This window comes from Odocoileus virginianus, chromosome 9 (genome assembly GCF_023699985.2).
Source record: "Odocoileus virginianus isolate 20LAN1187 ecotype Illinois chromosome 9, Ovbor_1.2, whole genome shotgun sequence".
NCBI classification, from domain to species: domain Eukaryota; kingdom Metazoa; phylum Chordata; class Mammalia; order Artiodactyla; family Cervidae; genus Odocoileus; species Odocoileus virginianus.
The window spans coordinates 47,282,745-47,304,411 of NC_069682.1; the positions used below are offsets into that span (position 1 = coordinate 47,282,745).

At 52.6% G+C, this 21,667-nt stretch overlaps 1 protein-coding gene across 9 annotated transcripts in view; it reads left to right on the forward strand.

Annotated features, from left to right (window-relative positions):
• The window catches only part of LOC110145851 (tyrosine-protein phosphatase non-receptor type substrate 1), a 70,930-nt gene that overhangs the window by 20,994 nt on the left and 28,269 nt on the right, over positions 1-21,667 (forward strand). For 2 of the 9 annotated variants that reach the window (XM_020906327.2, XM_020906328.2), the window contains exons 1-2: positions 8,254-8,338; positions 9,221-9,308. In XM_020906327.2, coding sequence (XP_020761986.2) covers positions 9,230-9,308 — 79 coding nt within the window. In that variant the 5' untranslated portion in view covers positions 8,254-8,338; positions 9,221-9,229. The other 7 variants (XM_070472318.1, XM_070472320.1, XM_070472321.1 and 4 more) reach the window with 7 other exon arrangements.

Here is a 21,667-nt window from a genome sequence, read left to right on the forward strand (position 1 = left end):
ATGACATGCAGTGTATGTCAAAACTCACGCATTCATTTTTCCACCTCTCGCACTAGAATGTGAATGCCTCCAGCACCCAACACACCCCAGTCCATAGCAGGGGCTCCTTACATATCTACTGAATGAGTGCAGGCCGTGCATTGTCCCGTTCAATGGCCACACTGGCTCAGCTGTGCTGTGGGGTTGCACGATCTGTGAGGAGACCAGAGGCCTTAGTCAGGCTTCCTGGGGCTACCAGGAAGCCTGCCCTGAGGTCTTGCCCTGCCCCCGCCATCCTGCTAGGGGAAGGGCAGCATCCTCTCCTGTCTGGGACCTGCCAGCAGCCTCATCCAGTATGTCTGTCTCCCTCCAGTCTCTCCCACTTTTCTCTAGCAATTTCTTCAGTTTCAGACTTTACAAAAACCAAGACCTTACTCTGGGTACCCTTCTGCCAAATCCCTACAACTCCTGTTTACTAAACCCCAATATTTGCTTGAAACTGGGGAGCAGAAATATCAGGAGAACAACACAGACCAATATCTTCCAGTGTGGCCAGCCAGGCATCTAGGCAGAGACTTTGGGCCTCCCCATTTCTCTCTTTGCCCCTCAGTCCTCTTATGCATTCCATGGGGACTGTTACTGCTTTCCTCCTGGTCAAGAAAGAGAGTGGACTGGAGATAAAGATGAGGAATAAAGGATTTGGTATCAGAAGATCAGGGTTCACCATCTTACATCCACTGGCCCAGCAGTCTCTGACTCTCCTGACGCTTCAGTTTGTTTATCTGTACAAATGGGTAAATGTAAGTGGAACAAATTCCAGCCAGATGAGGCTGACATCCAAGCCCAGTCTTTGCACAGCATGACTGTGAGGCTCCCATGAGGTAAGAGGCCGAGGAGCTCTGGAAATGAGCTCTGGGGGTCCTCCATCCCACCACCCTCCTTGCTCCAGTAGCATGGTACCAGCATGGCCACCTGCCGCCTGAAGCCACAGTGCCAACTCCTCAGAAGCTGGGAGCAGAGAGAGTGGTATGGGTTGCTTTGGCTTCCCCCTGAGAGCCAGGCCAGTCCCCGCCTGGGGACAAATACTTCCTCTTGGGAATAGGAATGAGGCCAACTGGAATGCCTGGCCTCCCAGCCTGGGAAGGAAACCCAGGTTCAAGGAGGACATCTGTTTATTGGGGAAACCCAGGCCAAGCAGGGACAGGGGCAGAGGAACCTGTGCCACCCGGTGGAGCCGCCAGCACCTCGTGGACAGAGCTGCTCCCTGCCTGGCTCCTTTCACTGTGTGGGCAGCCACTCTGTGCAGGCACGGCTCCAGGTGCTAGAGAGCAGAGTCCGGGTGGAGCTCGAATCAGGTTGGGGAATCTCCAGCAACCAAAGAGGGTGTCATATTTACATGCTACCAAGAAAAATAAGAAATGATAGGAGACTTTTTAAAAAAGTGGTCAGGACAGGATTCTCTCGGGAGGGGACACCTGAGCAGAGGCAGAGTGAGGCTGGTGGCTGGCTGGGAAGAGTAGGTTCTAGGCACAGGGAGCAGCAAGTGCAAAGGCCCTGAGGTGGGCACCTGCTAGGTGGATTCCTGGAATTCCGAGAAGATGAATATGGCTGGACTGGAGTGAGCTGGGGGAGAGGTGGTAGGTGAGATCAGAGAGGTGGCAGTGGGTGAGATCATGAGGGGCCTTTGGGGTTTATTCCTCTTTCCCTCCCTCACTCCCTTTTACCCATTAGTCCTGACCTCAGCCTATTGCCAGAAGAGGAAATGGAGGCTGAGATCCACCCAAGATCACACAGCTAGTGAGGGGCAGAGCATGAGTTGAAAGCATGCCTCTCAGCCACTGACCAGTATTGTTCCATCACAACTGGAAAGTCAGACTCATCTGCAGATTCTTTATTTCATTCACCAGATACTTTCGTTCCTATGACACATCAGTAGGCCTGGTGCTCAGCACCAGGGCCTGGAAGTCAGCAAGCCCCTTGGTGTGATGGAGACCCTGAGAGGGCACTCTGGGGCATCCAAGCTCATGGCAAAGTAGAAGGCAGAATGTGCAGGGGTGAGGAGCAGGGGCTGGGGGATGATAACCCCTGGATCCAAAGCCTAACTTTGCAACTCACAGGCTGTGTGTTCTTGTACAAGCCCCTTAACCTCTGAGCCTCAGTTTTCCCATCTGTGAAATGGGGATAAGAATTGTGTCCACATAAGAGAATTGAGTGAGAAGCATGAGAGAATCCACAGAAATCCTTTAGGTCTGGGGCTTAGTAAGCAGTCCTAATATTTTAGCTATAATTCGTGTTATCATTAGGCTGAGTCAGCACTTGAACTCAGGTCCCCCAGTGCATGCTGAGTCAATCAACTCTGTCCTGACGCCACCCTTGCACACCCCCCCCCACCCTTCAGGAGACCCTGCCGCCCAGATGGTTGGGGGAGGTTAGGTTCTGCACAGCTGAGCTCAGCTCCAAGCAGAGCCAGATCTTCAGAGCCTGAGAACAGTGTTTAGGGCCTGACAGTGCGGTCCCACCCCTGACGAGCTCAGGCGAACTGCCTGCCTGCCTGCCAAGTCGCTTAGTCGCTGACTTCCCCTGGAAAGCACTAATTACATACAGCACGGCTCTCTCAGGCCCTGGCTCTGTGATCTGTCACAGCCCCTCAGCTTTGCGGGCACTACCTGCAGCCTCTGAGCCAGTACTGTTGCCCTCTCTGTTTTCCCCTAGGTGGGGAGGACAGAAAGCAGAAGGACAGACAGACTGCAAACCAGCCAATAGGAAAGCTGAAACTGGGCTCATGAAACAGTCCAACCAGTCTATTCAGTGGTCCTACCAGTCTATCCACTGGACTGCAACATCAGCATCACCTGGGACCTCGTCAGAAATGCAAGTTCTCAGATCTTACCTGATACCCATTGAATCAGAAACTGGGATCCGTGGTTTAACAGTCATTCCAGGTGAGGATGATACCTGCTCTGTGGCGGGAAGGTGGGGGCTGTGGAGAGGTGATTATAAAGTAGAGTGCACTGATGCACGGGCTCAGGGAAATGCTTCCTCAAATCCAGATTCTGCCAATGGATGTTTTAGATGTCTTACTGTGGGATTGTGAGCAGGTTGCTTTTGTAATTGAATAGATATTTATTGATAACCTATTGTTCACTATTAAGGTGCTGGAGGCTTAGTGCTGGAAGAAAACTATGGCAACAGCCAATATCTTTCCCCAGATTAACTCATTTTCCTTACCAGAGACTTTTTAGGTCTGATTCCATCAGTTCCTGAATCTGGGTAAGTGAGGCACAGATGAGCAGAGAACCTTGCCCCATGGCTGGTCAAAGGCAGTGCTGGGGGTTTCACCATAGTATGTGCTCCCAAGGCCGGGCACTGGGCCCAGGGATAGGCTGACCCGCGACTCATTAAAGAGATGGACGACATGGAGGGCAGAGGCACAGTGCTGGCAGGTTGTGATGCCTGTGATGAACATAAAAGAAAGTAGAGAAGGAGGCAGAACACACTGTGGGGGGGGGGGGGGGGGGGGAGGGGATCTTAAAAGGATGGTCCGGCAAAGTGACCTGAGAACAGAGACCCCTATAAGGCAGCTTAGAGGAATTCTTAGTACCCAGGTGTGGTTTGAATATGTCACAAAAAACATGCCAGTAAAGCACAGCAGGAGATTTCCCAGGTGGCTCAGTTGTTAAAGAATCTGCCTGTAATTCAGGAGACCCTGGGTTCGATCCCTGGGTCTGGAAGATCCCCTGGAGAAGGAAATGGCAACCCACTCTAGTCTTCTTGCCTGGGAAATCCCAAGGACAGAGGAGCCTGATGGGCTATGATCCATGGGATCATAAAAAGAGTCAGCCATGACTTAGCGACTAAATAAAAACAACAAAGCATAGTAGATGCTGAGCAAATGGAAACTCCTATTATTTGGCGAAGTGAGTTCGAATCCTAACTGGCTTGGTCGCTCACTAGCTGTCTGTCCCATGTCCAGAGTAAGTAACTCCATCCCTTTGAACTGCAGTTTCCACAGCTATAAAATAGCTGCGTGACCGCTGGAGATGACCCAGCTGCAGGTCAGAGAACAGGGGGGCGCAGTGAGGACACTCCTTCCTTCAGCCCCCACCAACTTCTCTCCAGCCTTTTAGCAGCTCCTCGCTGGGGCGGTTGGTTCCCTGGTCCAAGCTGCCCAGGAGTCCTTGCTGTTTTTATTTTTATTGTTCTGGCTCCGCAGCTGAGGCCTCTAACTTCAAATGGCTCCTCTTGCCCAGAAAAATAGGTCGTTGGCAGCTCCGGCCTCCTGACAGGCCCCACACAAAGGCGGCTGGCGGGCCTGCCTGCTGACGCCAGCCCAGGGTGATGGGAAACGAGGGGCAGAGCCTGCAGGCCTGGCGCCCGGCAAAGCTGGGTCTCTGCAGGCTCCTGCGTGCCCTGGCAGAGTGACCCTGGTCCAGTCGCTTTCTGTCCCTGGCCTTGCTTCCTCACCTCTGAGGACATGGTGGAATTTCTGAGGCTTTGACAAGACGATCCCTGTAAACAGGCCTGGCACACACAGGGGCATCATCACCCTACCAGCAGGGACAAACTCCACAAAGGCTCACCACAGCAGCTTTCATGTTTGTGCCACCACCAAACCCTTGACCAGGGTGGACCTTGTTATTCCTGTTTCACAGATGAACAGACTGAGGCTCAAAAAAAATTTTTTTCCCCAAGTTGCATGAATCAAATAGGCAGAGTCTTGACTTCAAGTCCCTGACCCTCCCCTCCTCATACTCTTTCACATCTTCTTTCCACCAACGCTGGACAACAGGAGAGGCACATGGTCTGACCTCTGGCTGCTGAGTGGAGAACGCACAGGGTGGGAGATGGTGGAGGACTGGACCTGAGCGGTAGAAGGAAGGGGCTGAGGAGTGCTTTGGCTCTGGATGTGGAGGGATGGTCCAGCAGGGGATGTGCTGACGTGTTACACCAGGGAGTTACAAAGTCAAGGACCAAAGCCTGATGGAGCTACCCCTGGCTCCATCTCACATCTTTCAGGTCTTTGCCCAAATATCACCTGTTCTGAGGCCTCCCCTGATGCCCTCCCCTCTCATCATCAGTCCTGGTCCCCTCAGTTCAGTTCAGTCACTCAGTCGTGTCCAACTCTTTCCGACCCCATGAACCACAGCACCCCAGGCCTCCCTGTCCATCACCAACTTCACCCAAACTGATGCCCATAGTGTCGATGATGCCATCCAACCATCTCATCCTCTGTCATCCCCTTCTCCTCCTGCCCTCAATCTTTCCCAGCATCAGGGTCTTTTCCAATGAGTCAGCTCTTCGCATCAGGTGGCCAAAGTATTGGAGTTTCAGCTTCAACATTAGTCCTTCCAATGAACACCCAGGACTGATCTCCTTTAGGACGGACTGGTTGGATCTCCTTGCAGTCCAAGGGACTCTCAAAAGTCTTCTCCAACACCACAGTTCAAAAGCATCAATTCTTCGGTGCTCAGCTTTCTTTAATAGTCCAACTCTCACATCCATACATGACCACTGGAAAAACCATAGCCTTGACTAGACTATTATTTTTGTTGGCAAAGTAATGTCTCTGCTTCTTAATATGCTGTCTAGGTTGGTCATAACTTTCCTTCCAAGAAGTAAGTGTCTTTTAATTTCATGGCTGCAATCACCATCTGCAGTGATTTTGGAGCCCAGAAAAATAAATCCTGGGCCCCTACCTGCTTCATTTACCCCTGTAGCCTGTCCTCCTCTGACAGACTAGCTATTTTACAGACTGACTTGCTTGTCCCCACAAGACTGTTAGTTCCTTGGGGTGAGGTTCTTGTCTGTTTTTCTCAATTGCTGCATCCCCAGTGCCCAGCCTCCCATGGAGGGGGTTGATTCACCTCAATTATCTGCCATAATCTGCGTGACCTCAGGCAAATTGTCCCTCTACCTCAGTATATATCCAGATGCCCATTGGTCTCAATGATCTCCCAGACCTGGCAGTCAGCCAAGGGTGATTTTTATGTAGATGCTGATTCAGGAGAACAAGGCCCAGACCCCCTCCTGGTGAAGAAGGAAGGCTGTTGGGAAGCCCGGCTGGGTGCCCTGGCTGAAGGTACTACATAAATAGCAGCTGGTTCCATTATTATCCTTCCCTAATCCGCAGGTTCCTAATCCCAGGCAGGTCTGTGTGTGTGTGTGCAGTGAACAGCAGAGCCTTCTGGAAGCCCAGGCCGGGAGGCTGCCTCATCTCTGACCTTCAGCAGCAGCCCTGCCCCACTCCCACCCAGATAGATTCAGGTGATGGTTTTACCCAGGAGCCCCACTGGTCACCTTCATGGTTTCAGTCAGATGTGGCCTTGAACAGTTGGAGACTCCCTACCCTCACCTCAGATACTAGGAGGACCCCAGAACATCTCCTTGATTCCACACTCTCCTCCCTCCAGCCCACTCTCCACTTGTAGCCACAGTGGCCTTTTAAACACATAAATCAGACCATGGCACTCCCCTGCTTAACAGCGCCAATTATTTCTTCCCTGCAGAATAAATGCAGGTACTTGACCAAGGCCTGCGAGGTCACCCATTTAGACCAGTCTCCCCCATCCTTTGCTCACTCCGCTCCAGCCAAGCTAGCCCCCGGGCCTTTATATGTGCTGGTCCCTCTTCCTGGAAGAGCAAATCCCCAAATCCTCACCTTGGTGCCCTTTTTTGTGTGTGTATGATTCAGCTCCCAGTCTCAGGACTTACCCTTATCCAAATCAGCGCACCCTTCTCACTGTGTAAGCTCGACCTTCTGTTGTTCATTAATTATTTCTGCTTGTCTACTTATCTGTCTCCCCACTAGAATGTAAATTCGTCGTGGACAGGGACATGGCGTGGGTCTCTGCTGTATTTTCTGCACCCAAAGAAAATCCCCTTACACTTCACATACTGTCCAGAACCCTGTAGGTTCCTGAGGACTGCTGTCAAATGCTTGACTTATTTGTCAAATGCCATGTGGCAGTTTTTAAATGTTGTACAAATACCAACTCATCTAATCCTCACTCCAGCCTTTTTAGGTTGATACTCCTGTTGGCTCAGGAAATGGAGCCACAAAAATAAGGTATTTTCTCAAGTCTACACAGCTCACAAGAGGTGGCTGGCAGGATTTGAACAGAGGCAGCACCCTGCCTGCCTCTTGTCTTAGCACCATATCAGACCAGGCATTTAACAGGGAGGCTGGGGTAGGGCCAGGGAGGGATGAGGGTGTCGTTGTACAAAGATCTTTAACCTGGGAATCAGAAATTCAAACCTTGTTTCTACCCTAGGTCTTGCTGTGTGACCTTGGGCAAGTCCACACCCTCTCTGGGCTTCAATTTCTCCTCAGTTTATAGGACTGACCCCTCTCTTACCTTGCTTCATATCATCCTAAGGGCTTTTTGAAGCCAAATTGGTTATTGTTTATTTACAATTAGAGGGTCTTTGACTCCACTCCCTCCCCCATTCTGGAGTCTTCTTTGGTCTGGTGACCAGAGCATTCTCACCCCCATCCCTGACCTGGGTGCTATTGGGAATACAGCTTTCCCTCAAAGAAGGGGACAGAAAGAGGAATTGAGAGAGGGAAACCGGCTGCTTTTTTCTCACCAGCAGGCTCTGTCCTGCCTCCAGGCTTCTGGCTCCTGCTCTCCTCCCATCCCCTCATCTTCCTCACCTCCTGCCATTTTCCTGAAGCACAGGTCTTCCTAGTTCCCCTGGCCCCGCACCTCTTCCTGGCCCCTCCCCATCCCTGAAGCAGCCATCCTTGACATAGAGGCACCTCCTTGACAGACGGGCACCTGGCGGGGAAAGCCCACCTCCCTAGAGAGGCCCGGACTCTTTTCCCGGTTTCCTGGCCGCAGCCCCCCTTCAGCTCCCTCTCCTCCCCGCGCCGCTTTTCCAGGCGGTACTGAAGTCCTTCCTACACACACGCTATTTTTGTACCATCACTCTCTCCTTCCTGCCCCCTTCCCCCTACCTTCACTTACTTCCTGCTTTTTCCTTCACCTCGGCCCAGATCTGAGAGGATAGGGACCCTTCTGGCCCTCACCCACCCCGAGAGGGGCCTTGGCTCTGGGGTCCGGGGACAGGGCCTCAGAGGAGGGGCGAAAGGCAGACTTCCCCCTCCTCCACTCCCCGCGCTCCTGAGCCGCCTCCAGCCTCCCGGGGAGGGAAGCCGGGACTGGCCGTGGCCAGAGTCCGGAGGTGAGGGGAGGCCGGCCGCAACTTCCCCAGTCCACCTTAAGAGGACGATGTAGCCGGCCTGCGGTGCTGACCTTAGAAAAACAAGTTTGCGCAAAGTGGAGCGAGGGACCCGGCCTCGGGGCAGCCCAGGCGACGCTTCCACCGTCTCGCAGCTCTCGTCCGCCGGGCGGCGCAGGTCCGAGCCCGGCTGGCCGAGGGAGGGGGCGAGGGGGAGGCGGTTCGGGGCCGGGGCCACAGCGCGGGTGTCTGAACTGGCACATTGTCGAAGCCCGGGCTCGTCCAGTCCCGAGCCGAGCGGGGCGCCGGCGGCCGGGACCACAACCCGGGCCCGGGCGGGGGTGAGGGGGTGCCCGGGCCTTGCGCACCGCCCTCTCTCTCTCGCTCCCTCCCTCCCCGGGGCGCGCAGCCGGCGGGCGCTCGGCGGAGGTGCCCGCGGGGCCCGAGCCCCGCAGCCTCCAGCGAGGCCGGCGGGAGGAGGGGAAGGGAAGGAGGGCGGGGGGGCGCCCCCTGCCCGGACTGCGGGCCGGAGGAAGCGAGCCGCGGCGCCGCGAGGAGCCCGGGTGGGGCAGGTGGGCAGCGGCGGGGGCGGCCGGGCCCGCTGCCCCTCGCCCTGCCCTCGCGGTCCTCCCTCTCCCGCGCTGTCTGTCTCGATCTGCGCGCCGCCTCGCTCACTCCGCGCGCGCTCTCTCTCTCTCTTTCTCCTCAGCTCTCGCCTCTCTGTGTCTCTGGCTCTCTGCCTGGCTCCCTTGGGTCTGTTTCCCTCTCCTGCCGGCTCTCTCGGGCCGTCCCTGGCTTCGTTTCGCGCGCGCTTGGGGTCTCTCCCCTTCTCCGTCTCTTGATCTCTCCGGGGTGGCGGGGCTCGGGGGAGGGGGGTTCCTCCGAAAACCGCGGCACTGACGGCGCCTCCTAAGCCGCTCCAGGCGCCTGTTCCAGGGAGGGGGGAAGCCCGGCCAGGAGGAGAGGTGGGGGGAGAGGGGGGAGCCTTAGTCATTTCCCCGCTCCAGCCCGCGCCCGCCCGAGCGCGCACTCACGGCCGCTCTCCCTCCTCGCTCCGCAGCCGCGGCCCATGGAGCCAACCCGCCCGGCCCCCGGCCGCCTCAGGCCGCTGCTCTGCCTGCTGCTTGCCGCGTCCAGCGCCTGGACAGGTAAGCACCCGCACCGCCCACCGCTGCCGTCCCCAAATTGCCGGCCCAGGCCTCTCAGCCGGCCACTCGGAGCCACTCGGCTAATGTCGAGCAGTAATAGGGGGAGAGGTGCCTGTAACCAGGATTACAGATGAGGAAACTGAGGCCCAGAGAGGGACAGCGACTTGCCCAAGGTCACACAGCCAAGGATGGAACCCAGTCTCTCTGGACTCTGACTGTGCGCCACTAGGCTGGGCATCAGAACAGACCCAGAAGAGCTGGTTCACTGGTCCCTGCCCAATCCGATGGGGGAGGCGGGCTGTCAGTGGCTTTCAGAGCAAGGCGCCCTGGCTCCTCTGGAATCTCTCTCCCAGGTCTTATGTTTTCCACATGTTTGACTTCAGGGTCTCAGAGAAGGGGAAAGGGCAGAGGTCCTTCCTGTACTGGCCAGGATGGAACAGAAACAGGCTATGACAATTGGGGAAGAGTGAGCTCTCCTTCTGCTGCGCAGAGTAAAACAGTGTTTGTGGGGGAGAGAGAGGAAAGGAGGCCAGGGTAACTCCGGGGTGAGTGGCTGCGATCTGCAGATGCCGATGTGAAAACACAGCGGATTGTCCCTGAGGTTGCCAAAGCCTCTGGGTGGATGGTCGTGCTCCCAGCTGCTCTGTGGCCCCCCTCCTTCCTCCTGCCTTCCCCAGGTTTCCAGGCAGCTCGCTGCAGCTCAGGTGCTCAGTGGGGCTGTTACCTGTGGCTCTGAGCATGTCTTTTTGTTGGCCTACATCAAACACCTGGCTGTCTCCAGCAGGCGGGCTCTGAAGGCTACCGTGTGTTCGCCAAAGGGTGAGGTCACCATTCAGGAGCCCTGCTTCTTAAAGGGGTTTTGCAGCACCCTGAGTCTCCTGGGAGGGTGTGGAGGGCAGAGAAACTGTGTTAAAGGAGTTGTTGGGGGGAGAATGGGATTTTGGTTTTGGCTGCTTGAAGCAGTGTTGTCAGCAGAGGGGGTCTCTGCACCTCCCTCTCTTGAGGGAAGGAGGTAAAGATGAGCTCAGTACCCACCTCCCCCCTCCTTCTGCATTTGCCTAGAGACTGGTAACCATCTGATAGCAGTGAGAAAGGGAGAACTAGCAAAGAGTGGGTGGAGGGAGAAGAGGGGGTGGACAGCAGCTTCTTTCTGCCCCACTGTTTCCACTGAGCCCCCAAAACCCACGCAGGCACCCCACACACACATCCACACCCCCACTCCCCAGTATTTCAATTATAGTTGGGCCCTTGCTGGGCAAGAGGAAGCCCTAATAGATTTCATGTCTCTATGATGAGTCAGTGGTGTCTCCTATCTACTCCTTCCCGCATGAGCTGACCATTTACACCGAGTAAAAGTCTGAGGCTCTGCCCTGCCCTCCTTCCTGGCCTGGGATGCATGAGATTCTCTCACAAGTGCTTAATTTCCCTGAAACAGGGAATTGGGCCCAAGTTAATTTCTAAATGTCTGTTTGAGACCCTTCTCTAACCAGGACCCTGTGGTTCCGTCCCCAGGAAATTCAGGGTAATGCTTATTAACAAGTGGGCAGCTGCTGTTCCCAGGCCTGCCTGGGAGCACCACCACCCTTCTCATGAGGAAATTCTCCCCCTGTTGCTATAAAAACAATCTATAAAATGGTAAAGATTAGGCTGTAAAACTTCCGTTCCAATCCATTCAGCATCAATAGCCTGAAAAAGTGGGAGCAGCAGAGGGGCCAAGATTAACTTTGAAATAAATAAATCTTAGAAGGGAAGAATAAATTTCTTGGTTGAGGGTGGTGGGGAAGGGGTGTCACCCCCAGAGCTCAAGTTTCTCAGCATCCTTCACTCGGTTCTAAAGGGTCCTGGTCACCGTCGGCCCTGGCATGGAATTCACCTGGTTTGGCTGAAGGATGGGGCTTCAGACCCTTCCCTCAGGTCTCCAGGCATGGACTTTATGACAAAGCGAAGAGAGGCAGGGCAGAATAGCAGGAAGGTAGAAGGAGGCAGTTGTCCAATTTTCTAAGAAAATGGATTTGTTTGAGTGAGGAACTCAAATGTCAGGCTTGGGAAGGCGCCTTTGGATTGAATGACTACTAGTGTCTCCGGCAGAACTATCGGCCTAGGAGGTGTCACATGACTGCTATGGTTTCACATGATCACTGTTTGTAGGGGGCTACTCATGTGAATTATCTTGGATAGGGGAGGCAGGGAAGAAGTTTCTAAAGATTGCTTTCAGCACAAATGTTGCCAAAGAGAAGTTCTGAAAAAGAGGCCAGTGAAGTCACCAACTTGTGTTCTCGGAGCCAGTGTTTCCTCAAACGACTTCAGCAAGGGAGGTTCTGAGGTGGCAAGGAGGGCAAGGGGCCTGGGCTGGGGGCACCTGGGAAGCTGGATTCTGCAGTCGCAGCAGCGGTGCCTGACACATCGAGGCTGCAGGCTCCTCACTTGGCCCCTCTGGGTCTGAGGACCTCTGGGACCCCTGCTGGACAGACTTTAGATAAACTCCCATTCACTTCTTGCTCTGATTTGGAGAAGGCCAGGCCAAAGTGGGTGTCAGGCTTTGGGGAATAGCTGAGCGCTCTGGGGAACATCTCACTCTTCGGAAGAGGGTAGCATGCTGGTGATTCCTCTGTACTTTCCTAAGTGGTGAAGTTCAACTCACTTCCTCTTTCACAAGAAGAAGAAACGGGGCGGGGTGCCTTGGCCCCAAAGAGTCTGTGGAAGGTCCTTTGAGGTCTTGGTGTTCTCTGGGTACTTTCTTGCCATTAATTACTCCTTTACCAACCCCGTGGAAACTCGTGGTGTGATTCATTCCTTTACTTGCCATCACTTAGCAAGTATGAAGTCCTAATGGAATCCATGTGTTGAGAGAAGGGAGGAGAACCAACATTCCTTGAATGTTGCCTGTATTCCTGGCTGAATCCTAAGTAGTGCCTTATCTATGTAATCCTATTAGTCAGCAAAGCAAAGTGTGAGTTAACTATTATCCCCATTTTGCAGATGAGAAAAATAGCGTCCAGACTAGGGAAGTAACTTGTCCAAGGGGTAAGTGGTAGGCAGCCTGGATTTTGAATCTTGGCCTTATGACTGGGTAGCCTTTGAGGGGAGACATTTGATGACTTAATCAAGGGTATTTTCCAATGGTGTGAGAGGGTCCCCCTATCCAGCTCAGATGGCAGTTTGTGAAAGGGTTCCTTCTGGGGCAGAAGTTTTTAACTGAGCCACAGTTGTTTCTCTGAAAGTGCCCTGAGGATGGGAACACTGGCAGCCCCTTGGCCCTCCTAAATGACAGCTCATGGAAGCAGTGTGGCTCCTGTCAGAGCCCCTGATCTGGGCTGCTGAGCTCTGGAGCCCCTAGAGCTGGAATCTTCCTCCCTGCATCTTCCTGGTGCCCTTTGCGACAGATGGAGAGGGGGTGTGTGAGAGGAAGGCAGTCTAAAACTGTTGTATGAATCCCACACGCATTCGCTTGCTGCTTCCAATGGCTCCGTGCGACAGATTATTTTCTTATTTGTAGTCCTGAACTGATGGAAGGTGCCTCCCTCCCCCCCCCCCCCCCCGCCTGTTTTTAATGCGTTCAGATTCTTGGTCTGTCAACACAGTTCTGATTATGTCACTCTCCTGTTCAAAACTGTTGAGTGGGTCCAAGTTTTCTTTAAAAAAAAACAAAAAACAAAACCTACAACAGGGCCTGGGCTCCCTCCCTGACAGGCCCTAAGAGCTGACCTGTTGAGATGCTGCTAGATAGCCAGACTTCCTCCCTGCAGCCAGAGATTTCCTGGCAGCTCAAGTGTATCAGCACCTGAGAGACCCTGAGATGGCCTCCACTTGTAGAAGCCCCAGCTGGACCCTTTTCACTCCAGGGTTCCCCAAACATACGAGTAAGAGGCATTGGGTTTGTTTAATGGCCGTTAACACAGGGCCTGACCCAGTTTGGTAAATGTGTGTCTGTGTTAGCTGCTTAGTCGTGTCCGACTCTTTGTGACCCCGTGGACAATAGCTCACCAGGCTCCCCTCTGTCCATGGGATTCTCCAGGCAAGAATACTGGAGTGGGTTGCCATTCCTTTCTCCAGGGGATCTCCTCAACCCAGGGATCGAACCCAGGACTCCAGCGTTGCAGGCATACTTTACCAAAGTTTGGTTAATGCCTTTGTACAAATCCACAACCTCAGCTGAACTCTCTCATCTCTGTGCCTTTGCTTATGCTGTTTGTGCCACCCGAGATGCCCTTTCCTATATGTCCCTATCATTACATGTCCAAACCTACTCAGCCTTCCCTTTGTGCTGCCTCTTGTTCCATGGATCTCTTCCTCCTCTGAACCCTCACCCCAGGATTTATCTGAGGCTACTTATTACTTTTCCCTTGTTTTTTTTAAATCACGTTTTAGTGCATGTTTAACTCTGGTTGACATAGTGGTTCTGCACTGTAGCCTTTCCACGCACAGACACAGCCTAGCCTACTTGGACAATTTATTGAGCCAGGTGGTTAGGTTTCCTCATCTGTAAAATGAAGATGACATCAACAACTGTATTTCAGGGACTGAGTTAACCCACATTTAATGCTTGAAGCCGTGCCTGGCATGCAGTAAGCGCTTAGTACCAACTTACCACACGTTACATTCAGTAGTCGTCGTTTGGTTCCGTTTGGGTTTCCTCATCTATGGGAGTGGGACTGATGTTGGTAAAGAACCCTGCAAAGGCCTTGCACAGAGAGGCGCTCACAAAACAAGAGCTGTGGCAAGTGAACATGAGCATCATGCTTTTCCCTGTGGCTTTTGTGCAGTCAGGGAAGACAAGTTGAGCAGAGACTGGCTGGTGTGACTGAATAGTTCCTGGGACTCAGCGCCCGCCGTGGGCATAGCCTGCCTCTAGGTGTCTCTGTCTCGATCCACAGGGCTGGAATTGTGGATTCCCAGACCTGGAAAGCTGGAGGAGGCCTGAGAGAGCTGCCGTCAGTCAGCACCTCTTTGTGCGGCCAAGAAAACTGCAGCCTTGAGAGAGGTCAGGGCTGGCTGGGCTCACAAAGCAGATCCCTGGCAAGGCCTGCGTGGCACGCCAAGCCCCCTGTCATTCAGACCAAGGCTCTTTAAAACCGAGATGGGTTGGAAGTTTCCATCACTAAAGCTAGAAATCTGACAGGATGCCACATTCCATGGAAAATACCAAAGTGATAATAATGGGAAGCATCATTCCTGACCCCTTACTGGGCTCAACACTTGGCCCATAAGATCCCAGTGGTACGTACAGTTACCCTGGGTGATGTGCATGGTTATCATCAAATCCATCTGACCATTGAGGACACTAGGCTCAGAGAGGCAGAGCAACTTGCTCGAGGCCACACAGTAAGTGTTAGAGTCCAGATGACCACAGCACCTCTGATGTTCACGCCTCGGCGTCCCTCCACTCTGACCGGCAGAGAGACTGAGGTGCAGGGGTGCTGCTCTCCTGCCCTCTTGGCACTCCTCGCGTATTTTTGTCAGTCAGTCCATCCTTCTGGGAGGCACAGACAGCGGCTGTTCCCAAGATGTGTTTCCATCCCATACTGAAGAAGGAAGCATCTATTTTCACAGCTGAAAGTGCTTTCCTGTTAGCTTGGGTGTTCCTGGGATAGGTCTTTTGATGGCTCCCTCCACAAGGTGGATTTTTCCCTGCCAGGTGTCCTGCCAGGCCCTCAGTCCAGAGAGATGCAAAACAGCTGAGGTGGAAGTTGGCGGTTATACAGAATTGGTTCTTTGTGTCTGTAAGATTTCCTGGCACATCCGTTTGGGGGCGCAGAGTGTGAGATGGCTGCAGATTAAGCCAGGAGCTGAGGGAGGTCAGGTGTGTGGACCAGGGGGAGGTTGGGAGCCAGGAGTGAGAGACGAGCCTGCAGGCGGGAGGGCCGGAGCGTGGGGGTGACAATGCCAGCCTACGGTGTCCTTCAGAAGTGGCAGCCCAGGCCGGAAGGAAGTCGTGTACGGTGTGCTCAGGCACTAGCTGAGCTGGGAATCTCTGCTGCCTCTTCCTTATCTTTTTATTTTAGAAAATTTCAAACATTGTGAGATGAGGAATGGTATGAGGAACCTCAGCGTCAACACTCATCTGCCATTCGAGTTTCACCTGCCCCTCATTTTTCTGGGAAAAGCAGGAGGAGGGAGGATGGGTAAAGACTGCTAGATATGAGGCATCATTTCATCCATCCATACTTAAACATGTGCCATTGTCTAATCCTTATAATGAGCCAAAATGTATGAAGTCCTTCATCCTCCTTTTACAGATAAGGAAACTGAGGATCTCCAAAGCTAAGTTGGGCTCCTCCCAAGGTCACGTGGCCAGTGAGAGTTAAGTAAAGTTAAATCCAAGCCTCGGTTTACTCTTGATCACTTTTCTGTCCTTATTACAGTTATTTTAATTATAAATATCCATTCAACAAATATTTTGGGGCATCTTTGTGCCAGGGGTGGCTCTAGGTGCTAGGAATACAGCTACAGACAGACAAAAACACCTGCTCTGATGAAGCTGACATTCTAGTGAGAAAGGAAAAACAAACCCAAGTAAACGTTACATCAGGTGGAGACAAGTGCCATGAAGAGAGCTAAAGCAGGTCAAGAGCATAGAAGGTTGAGTGGGGATGGCGTGGGGGTGTTCTCCAAAGAGCAGAAGCCTGGGTAAAACTGAGGGAGCAACCAAGGGAATGTCAGGTTCAGCAGGCCACACAGGAGTAGCAAGTGCAAAGGTCCTGAGGCTGGGATGGGTTAGCTGTGTTTCAAGACTAGCCAGTGAGGCTGGACTTACGGAGATAGGCAGTGTGGGCGTTAGGAGAGGTCAGGGCCAGACCAAGGAGGATCTAGTTCACTGAGCACTTGACATTGAACATGTGAGGTCATGTGATAGGATGATCACTCTATACTTCATCTCATTTAATTCTCACCGCTGCTCTGTGAGATGGGAACTATTGTTATTTGGGCAGATGAAGAAACAGACATTCAAAGAGGTGAAGGGACTTGCCTAAGGTCACACAGCTTATAAGTACAGAGCTAGATTTGAACTCAGGCCCCTAAACACTGCAGCATCCTCATCACTGCTGTCTTGTTTCCCCTCTTACCCGCTTCAGTCTCTACCCATAGCGCCTGGAGTGAATCAAATCCTCTTGGTCTTTCTCTGAACTTTTCAGTGATTCCCTTCAAATAAAATCAAATTCCTTACTATGATCCCTGAGACATGGCATTTTCTGGAAAACATCCATCTCTCCAGCCGCAACTCATACCACACTCATCTTCCTCCAAGGGCTTCGGCCACAGCAGTCTTCTTTCTGAACCTCATGTGCGCCGGCTACTTTCCTACCTCAGGGCCTTTGCACTTGCTCTTCTCTCCGACCAGAGCACCTTCCCTGGCCTTTGCTTCCTTCAGCCTTCAGCTGCCATCTCACCTCCTCAGAGATGCCTTTCCCAACTGCCCTATTCTAAAACTGGTTCTGCTTATTATTCTCTTTCATGGTGCTAAATGTATTTTCACTCCTAGCCGTTTTGTTTCATTATTTCACCCCTGTCTCTCCCACTAGAATATAAGCTATCTGAGAGTAGGGACTATGTCTTATTCACTGCTGGGCCTCTGGGACCTTATACTGGGCCTGCTAAAAGTAGGCAGATTAATATATGTTGTTTGAATGAAGAAAGATCCTCATTTTTTAAAAGGGAGCTCAGAACCTTGAGGTCACACAGGCAGTAATCTGGTCAGAAAACAGACCTGTGCCCTAACCATTACACAGTTCTGCTTCTGTAAGGGGACCATGACTACAAATCCCTGCCCATCGTGTGAAATAGCTATGTTGATAAAGAATCCACTTGCAATGCAGAAGACCCTGGTTCAATTCTTGGGTCAGGAAGATCCCCGGGAGAAGGGAAAGGCTACCCACTCCAGTATCCTGGCCTAGAAAATTCCATGGACTGGATAGTCCATGGGATTGCAAAGAGTCAGACATGACTAAGCGTCTTTCATTTCACTTCAAGATAATCAGGAAGCTCAAAGTATCAGTGCCATCTAGGATGGAGGTGAGGGGCCAGAAACGCCAGAATTGGTATTTAAACTTGGTACTGAACAGCTTGCCCAAGTGTAAACTCATAAACCATGAAACACAACGCAGTTCATGCTATACTCTCTCGGCTGGGATTCGGCTTGGAGGGCCTGATTCAGTGCCAGCCTCCCCCGAGGGTCTTTCATCACACCAACCCATCTGATGCAGTGGGTGAGGATGTGGGTGGATTCAGACTCCTCTGCAGCCTTGTGACTTGAGCAAGTGGCTGTACCTTCCCAAGCCTCAGTCTTCCCCTCTGTGAAGTGGGGGTAGGACAGCCTGTGTTGCTGGGTCCCTGTGGAGGGTGGTAAGGCCTGTTGTGCTCCTGGTAATACCTGTGCTCAATGCCTGTTAGCCATCGTTACTATTACTGTTATTACAGTACAGTCATCATTTTCTGGTTGGGACTCTAAAGAGCAGGTGGAGGCCCTGCTCTTTCACTTACCAACCAGGACTTGGAACCACCACGCTGTCCCTCTGAGCCTCAGTTTCCCCTTCTGTGAAGCAGAGGCTCAGCTTGGCTGCTCTCCTGCTGGTCCCTTCCTGGAGCTCAGATGCTCCAGCCAGGATGCCTCTCTCACCCTCCATCTTGATGGTACCCCAGACCCTCTGTCTAGCAGGGGAGGCAATGGAGAGGCCTCCACTTTGGAACACATTCCTGAGTGGATCCAGGTGAATATGCCGTTTCTTGGCTGTGTGCTCTGGAGCAGGTGTCTTTCTCTGCTCTGAGCCTCGGTTTCCTCATCTGTAAAATGGAAATGCTACCAGTCTTTCCTCCTGCACAGAGACCTTTGAGGGTTAAGGGAATGAAGAGCTGTGGAAAGTGCTTTCGTGAACTACAAAAAGCACTATAAAAGGCATCAGTGAATAGTGTCAACTTGGGGAAAAATCTTGTCCGGAGACTGCTGTCGGCCACAGAATGTGCTGAAACCTTGGCAAATGTCATTTAATAAATGCATGTCGCTTTAAGGGGGCCTTTATCTCAACTGGGAAAATGTGTGTGTGTCCATGGCAGCCTGAGAATCCAGAAGCCTGAGCCGGAGGGGACCTGGTCACCGAGGGAAGAGATTGCATGTGTCTGACGTTTGTGTTTGAGTCCTGCTTCTGCCCCTTCCTGCCTCGTCAGATCTCAGCTTCCTCACCTGGAGGAAGGGGCTGGTTATAACAGTACTTACATCACTAGGTCGTGACAGTTAAATGAATGAGGGCTTCCTGTTATGTGGCCTTATCGGTGTGTTGTACCCATGAGAGCGTGGCCGAGAAGCACCAGGGCTTGTCCTAAAGGAACAGCTGGGCCTGGAGGTTTGGGGTTGAAAGGACGCACCAGGGTTCTCAGCCTCTCCAGGCTTCACTTCTGGGCCTCAGTTTCTCCTTCTGCAAAATAGGGAAGTGGAAAAAAGGTCTTTAGGCTGTCAAGAAAGTGGATGGTGGGTGTTACACCCCCTGCCTGCTCTCCCAGCCTCGCCTGGCCCCACTAGGCCTGGAGAATGTAAAAGATGCTTACAGCACACATAGAATGGTAGTTTTTTTCCCTGCTGCTTTGAAAACGACTGCACCGCGAGCATTTCTTCATTACATCCAGGTCCCATCTAAATCCAGCAAATACTCACCAGGGCCTCTGGCCCTCCTGGCCTCCTGTCAACAGTGCACACAGCCTGTGCACAGGCTCCGCTCCAAGTGATCTTATGTAGACAGTGAGGCAGAGCTGGTTCTGCCTCAGAGAAAATCTTTAGCTTCTCTGGCTTAAGGCTGCAATCGTCTGTCTTCCTTTTCATTCATCCTTAAATATCCACTGCCGTGGTAACGCCCTGCACCGAGCACTTCTTCTGTGCCAGGCACAGCACTGAGCTCTTCACACACTTTACCCTGTTTCATCCTAGAATAGCCCTAGTGTTATTGTTATTATTATTATCATCATCATCCTCATTTTATTGATGAGAAACCATAGTTCCAAGGGGGTTAAGATGCTTTCTGGGGTCTCATGCATGGCAGAATTAGAATCTAAACTAGAACATACATTCAGCAAATGCCAGTCACTGGTATAAACCTGGAGGACACTGCAGGGAACAAAACTGAGTCCCTCTCAAAGGATTTATAAGTCTAGGTGGGGATTTAGATGCTGATGAAATTGACAAATGCTTGTAATATGTTGGGTGGTGGGTGATATGTATTCTAGAAAAATAAAGCAGAGCAAGGGACATTGAGGGGGGTAGTGCTCTATACACAGTGCCCAGGAAGGCTTCTCAGGGCTGAAGAAGGTGAAGGATCCAGCATACAGATATCTAAGGGATGAGAGTGCCAGGCAGAGAGAGTGGCAAGTGCAAAGGCCCTGAGGTGAGTCGAGAATCCAGCACGGTTGCTGGCAAGGCTGCAGGAAGGATCCTGGGTCTCACTGTGAGAACAATGAAGGCTGCAGGAGGGTTTTGCACAAAGGAATGATCATGTTACCTTAGGTTTTATGGGCTCTTCTGGCTGCAGAAGAGCATGTATGTATGTAGGGAGCATACATCACAGAGAGGTGAGGTGGAGCAGGGAGGCTGGTTTGGAAGCTGAGATAAGGATCTAGGTGATGGATGGTGTCACAATAGAGGTGGTAAGAAGAGGTCAGAGTCTGGCCAGATCTTGGAAGGTGAGCCAGCTGCTCTGCTAATAGCTGGCTGTGGGTCAGGAGAAAGATGGGAATCAGGGAAACGTACAGATCTCAGGCCAGCTCTTCCAATCACTGAACATCTGGCCTTGAGGAGAAAGAGACAGCGATACCCCTTTATTTACAGATGAGAAAGTGGAAGCTTTGAGAAAATGACTCTGCTAAGTCACCCTTCTAGGGCTGATATATGCATCTTCTGGTCCTAGCGCCCAAGCTTCAAACTGTCTTGGCACCTTAAGAGTTTGCCTGCTGCATGGAGGGGGATACCAGGGTTTGCCCTTTGCCTGAATATGGACAGTGTCCAGTTCTCTGAGTTGCCTGGAGTGGCGATGGAGGAGAGAGTACACTGATCCCAGTGGGCCTGCTCCCATGTTATTCACAAGGCCATGTGTATCCTCATTTGTGCTGGTCCCAAGGCAGGTGCTAATTTCCACCGCAGCATCTGGGGCATCTCCACCTAACAGGTACCAGTAGGCTGCTCTCAGTGATGGGCTGCTCTTTAGATGGCATCTGAAGCCATCCTTTAGGGTCCTAGGTAGCTCAGTCCTGGGCTAACCCTTTCCCAGCGTGCTCACAGTTATTGAGTATGTCCCAAGGACTCTGCCCTGGTCCCTTAATTGTGCCAAGCCCTTTTCTCTCCTCTACACCCATGCTCACATGGTTCTCCCTTCTTGAATGCCTTTCCTTCTCCCTAGCCTTTGTCAGCTTTCAAGACTCAGCTCAGGGACCACCACCTCCAGGAAGTCTTATCAGATCTCTTCCAATACCCTTATCCCCAAGCCTCTTCTTACTGATCACCCTGCACGTGATCATTGCCTGTGTTCAAGACTGCCCCACAAGAGTGAGAACCCATCTTACTTGGCTCTGTGTCCTGTGGCATCCAGGACATGACCTGGCTGTAGAGTGAGGCTTGAAAGGGTGTAAGTGAATCAGCCTGACTCCAGAGGAAAGTCAGCGCCTAGCTGCAGCTGGTACTCCTGGATCAGAGCCCCAGGCCCCCTCCTTGGGAACTGTAGAGTCTACCCAGTCATCACCCATGCAACCCCCTCCTGAATGCATCCTGGGAGCCGCCTGCCCCACCCAGGGTCATGAGCTCCAGCAGGGCAATTCCAGGCTGGCCTCTTCACCACTGTGACCTGTGGCTAGTGCCTAGTAAGCAGGTGCTCAGTACAAGTTTGAGCCTCCCGTCAAGGGCAGGACCCTGTGCCAGGGGCCACACAGGGCCTTGCCCACCAGGAGCCAGACTTGAGGGGGCATCTCCCCCACCATCCTTCCTCTCTCACTACCCCGTGTGTGCCAGGCATGTTCACAGGGCACATACACACACAGTGTACATGACAGTGATCCCCACACATGCTGTGGCCCCTTCTCCCCAGCACTTACGTCAGCACACACACCCTCACATTCACACTCATGTACACCATTCCCATTGCACACATGCCCTCCCTGCACAAATATACACACACTCATGCATACACCCCACTTCTCTCCTCCCCTGCGTGCACCCACATTTGTATGTACCCACATGCTCACACCCCTCCCAGACATCTATCTGTTCACACCTTGGGCACAGACACACACCAACAGGTTCACACCCACATTCAGATACTCTCCTGTGCACAGTTCACGCCCCTGCCTGGCCCTGGTCCCCGGTCCCCTTCTGACACACTCCTAAGTTG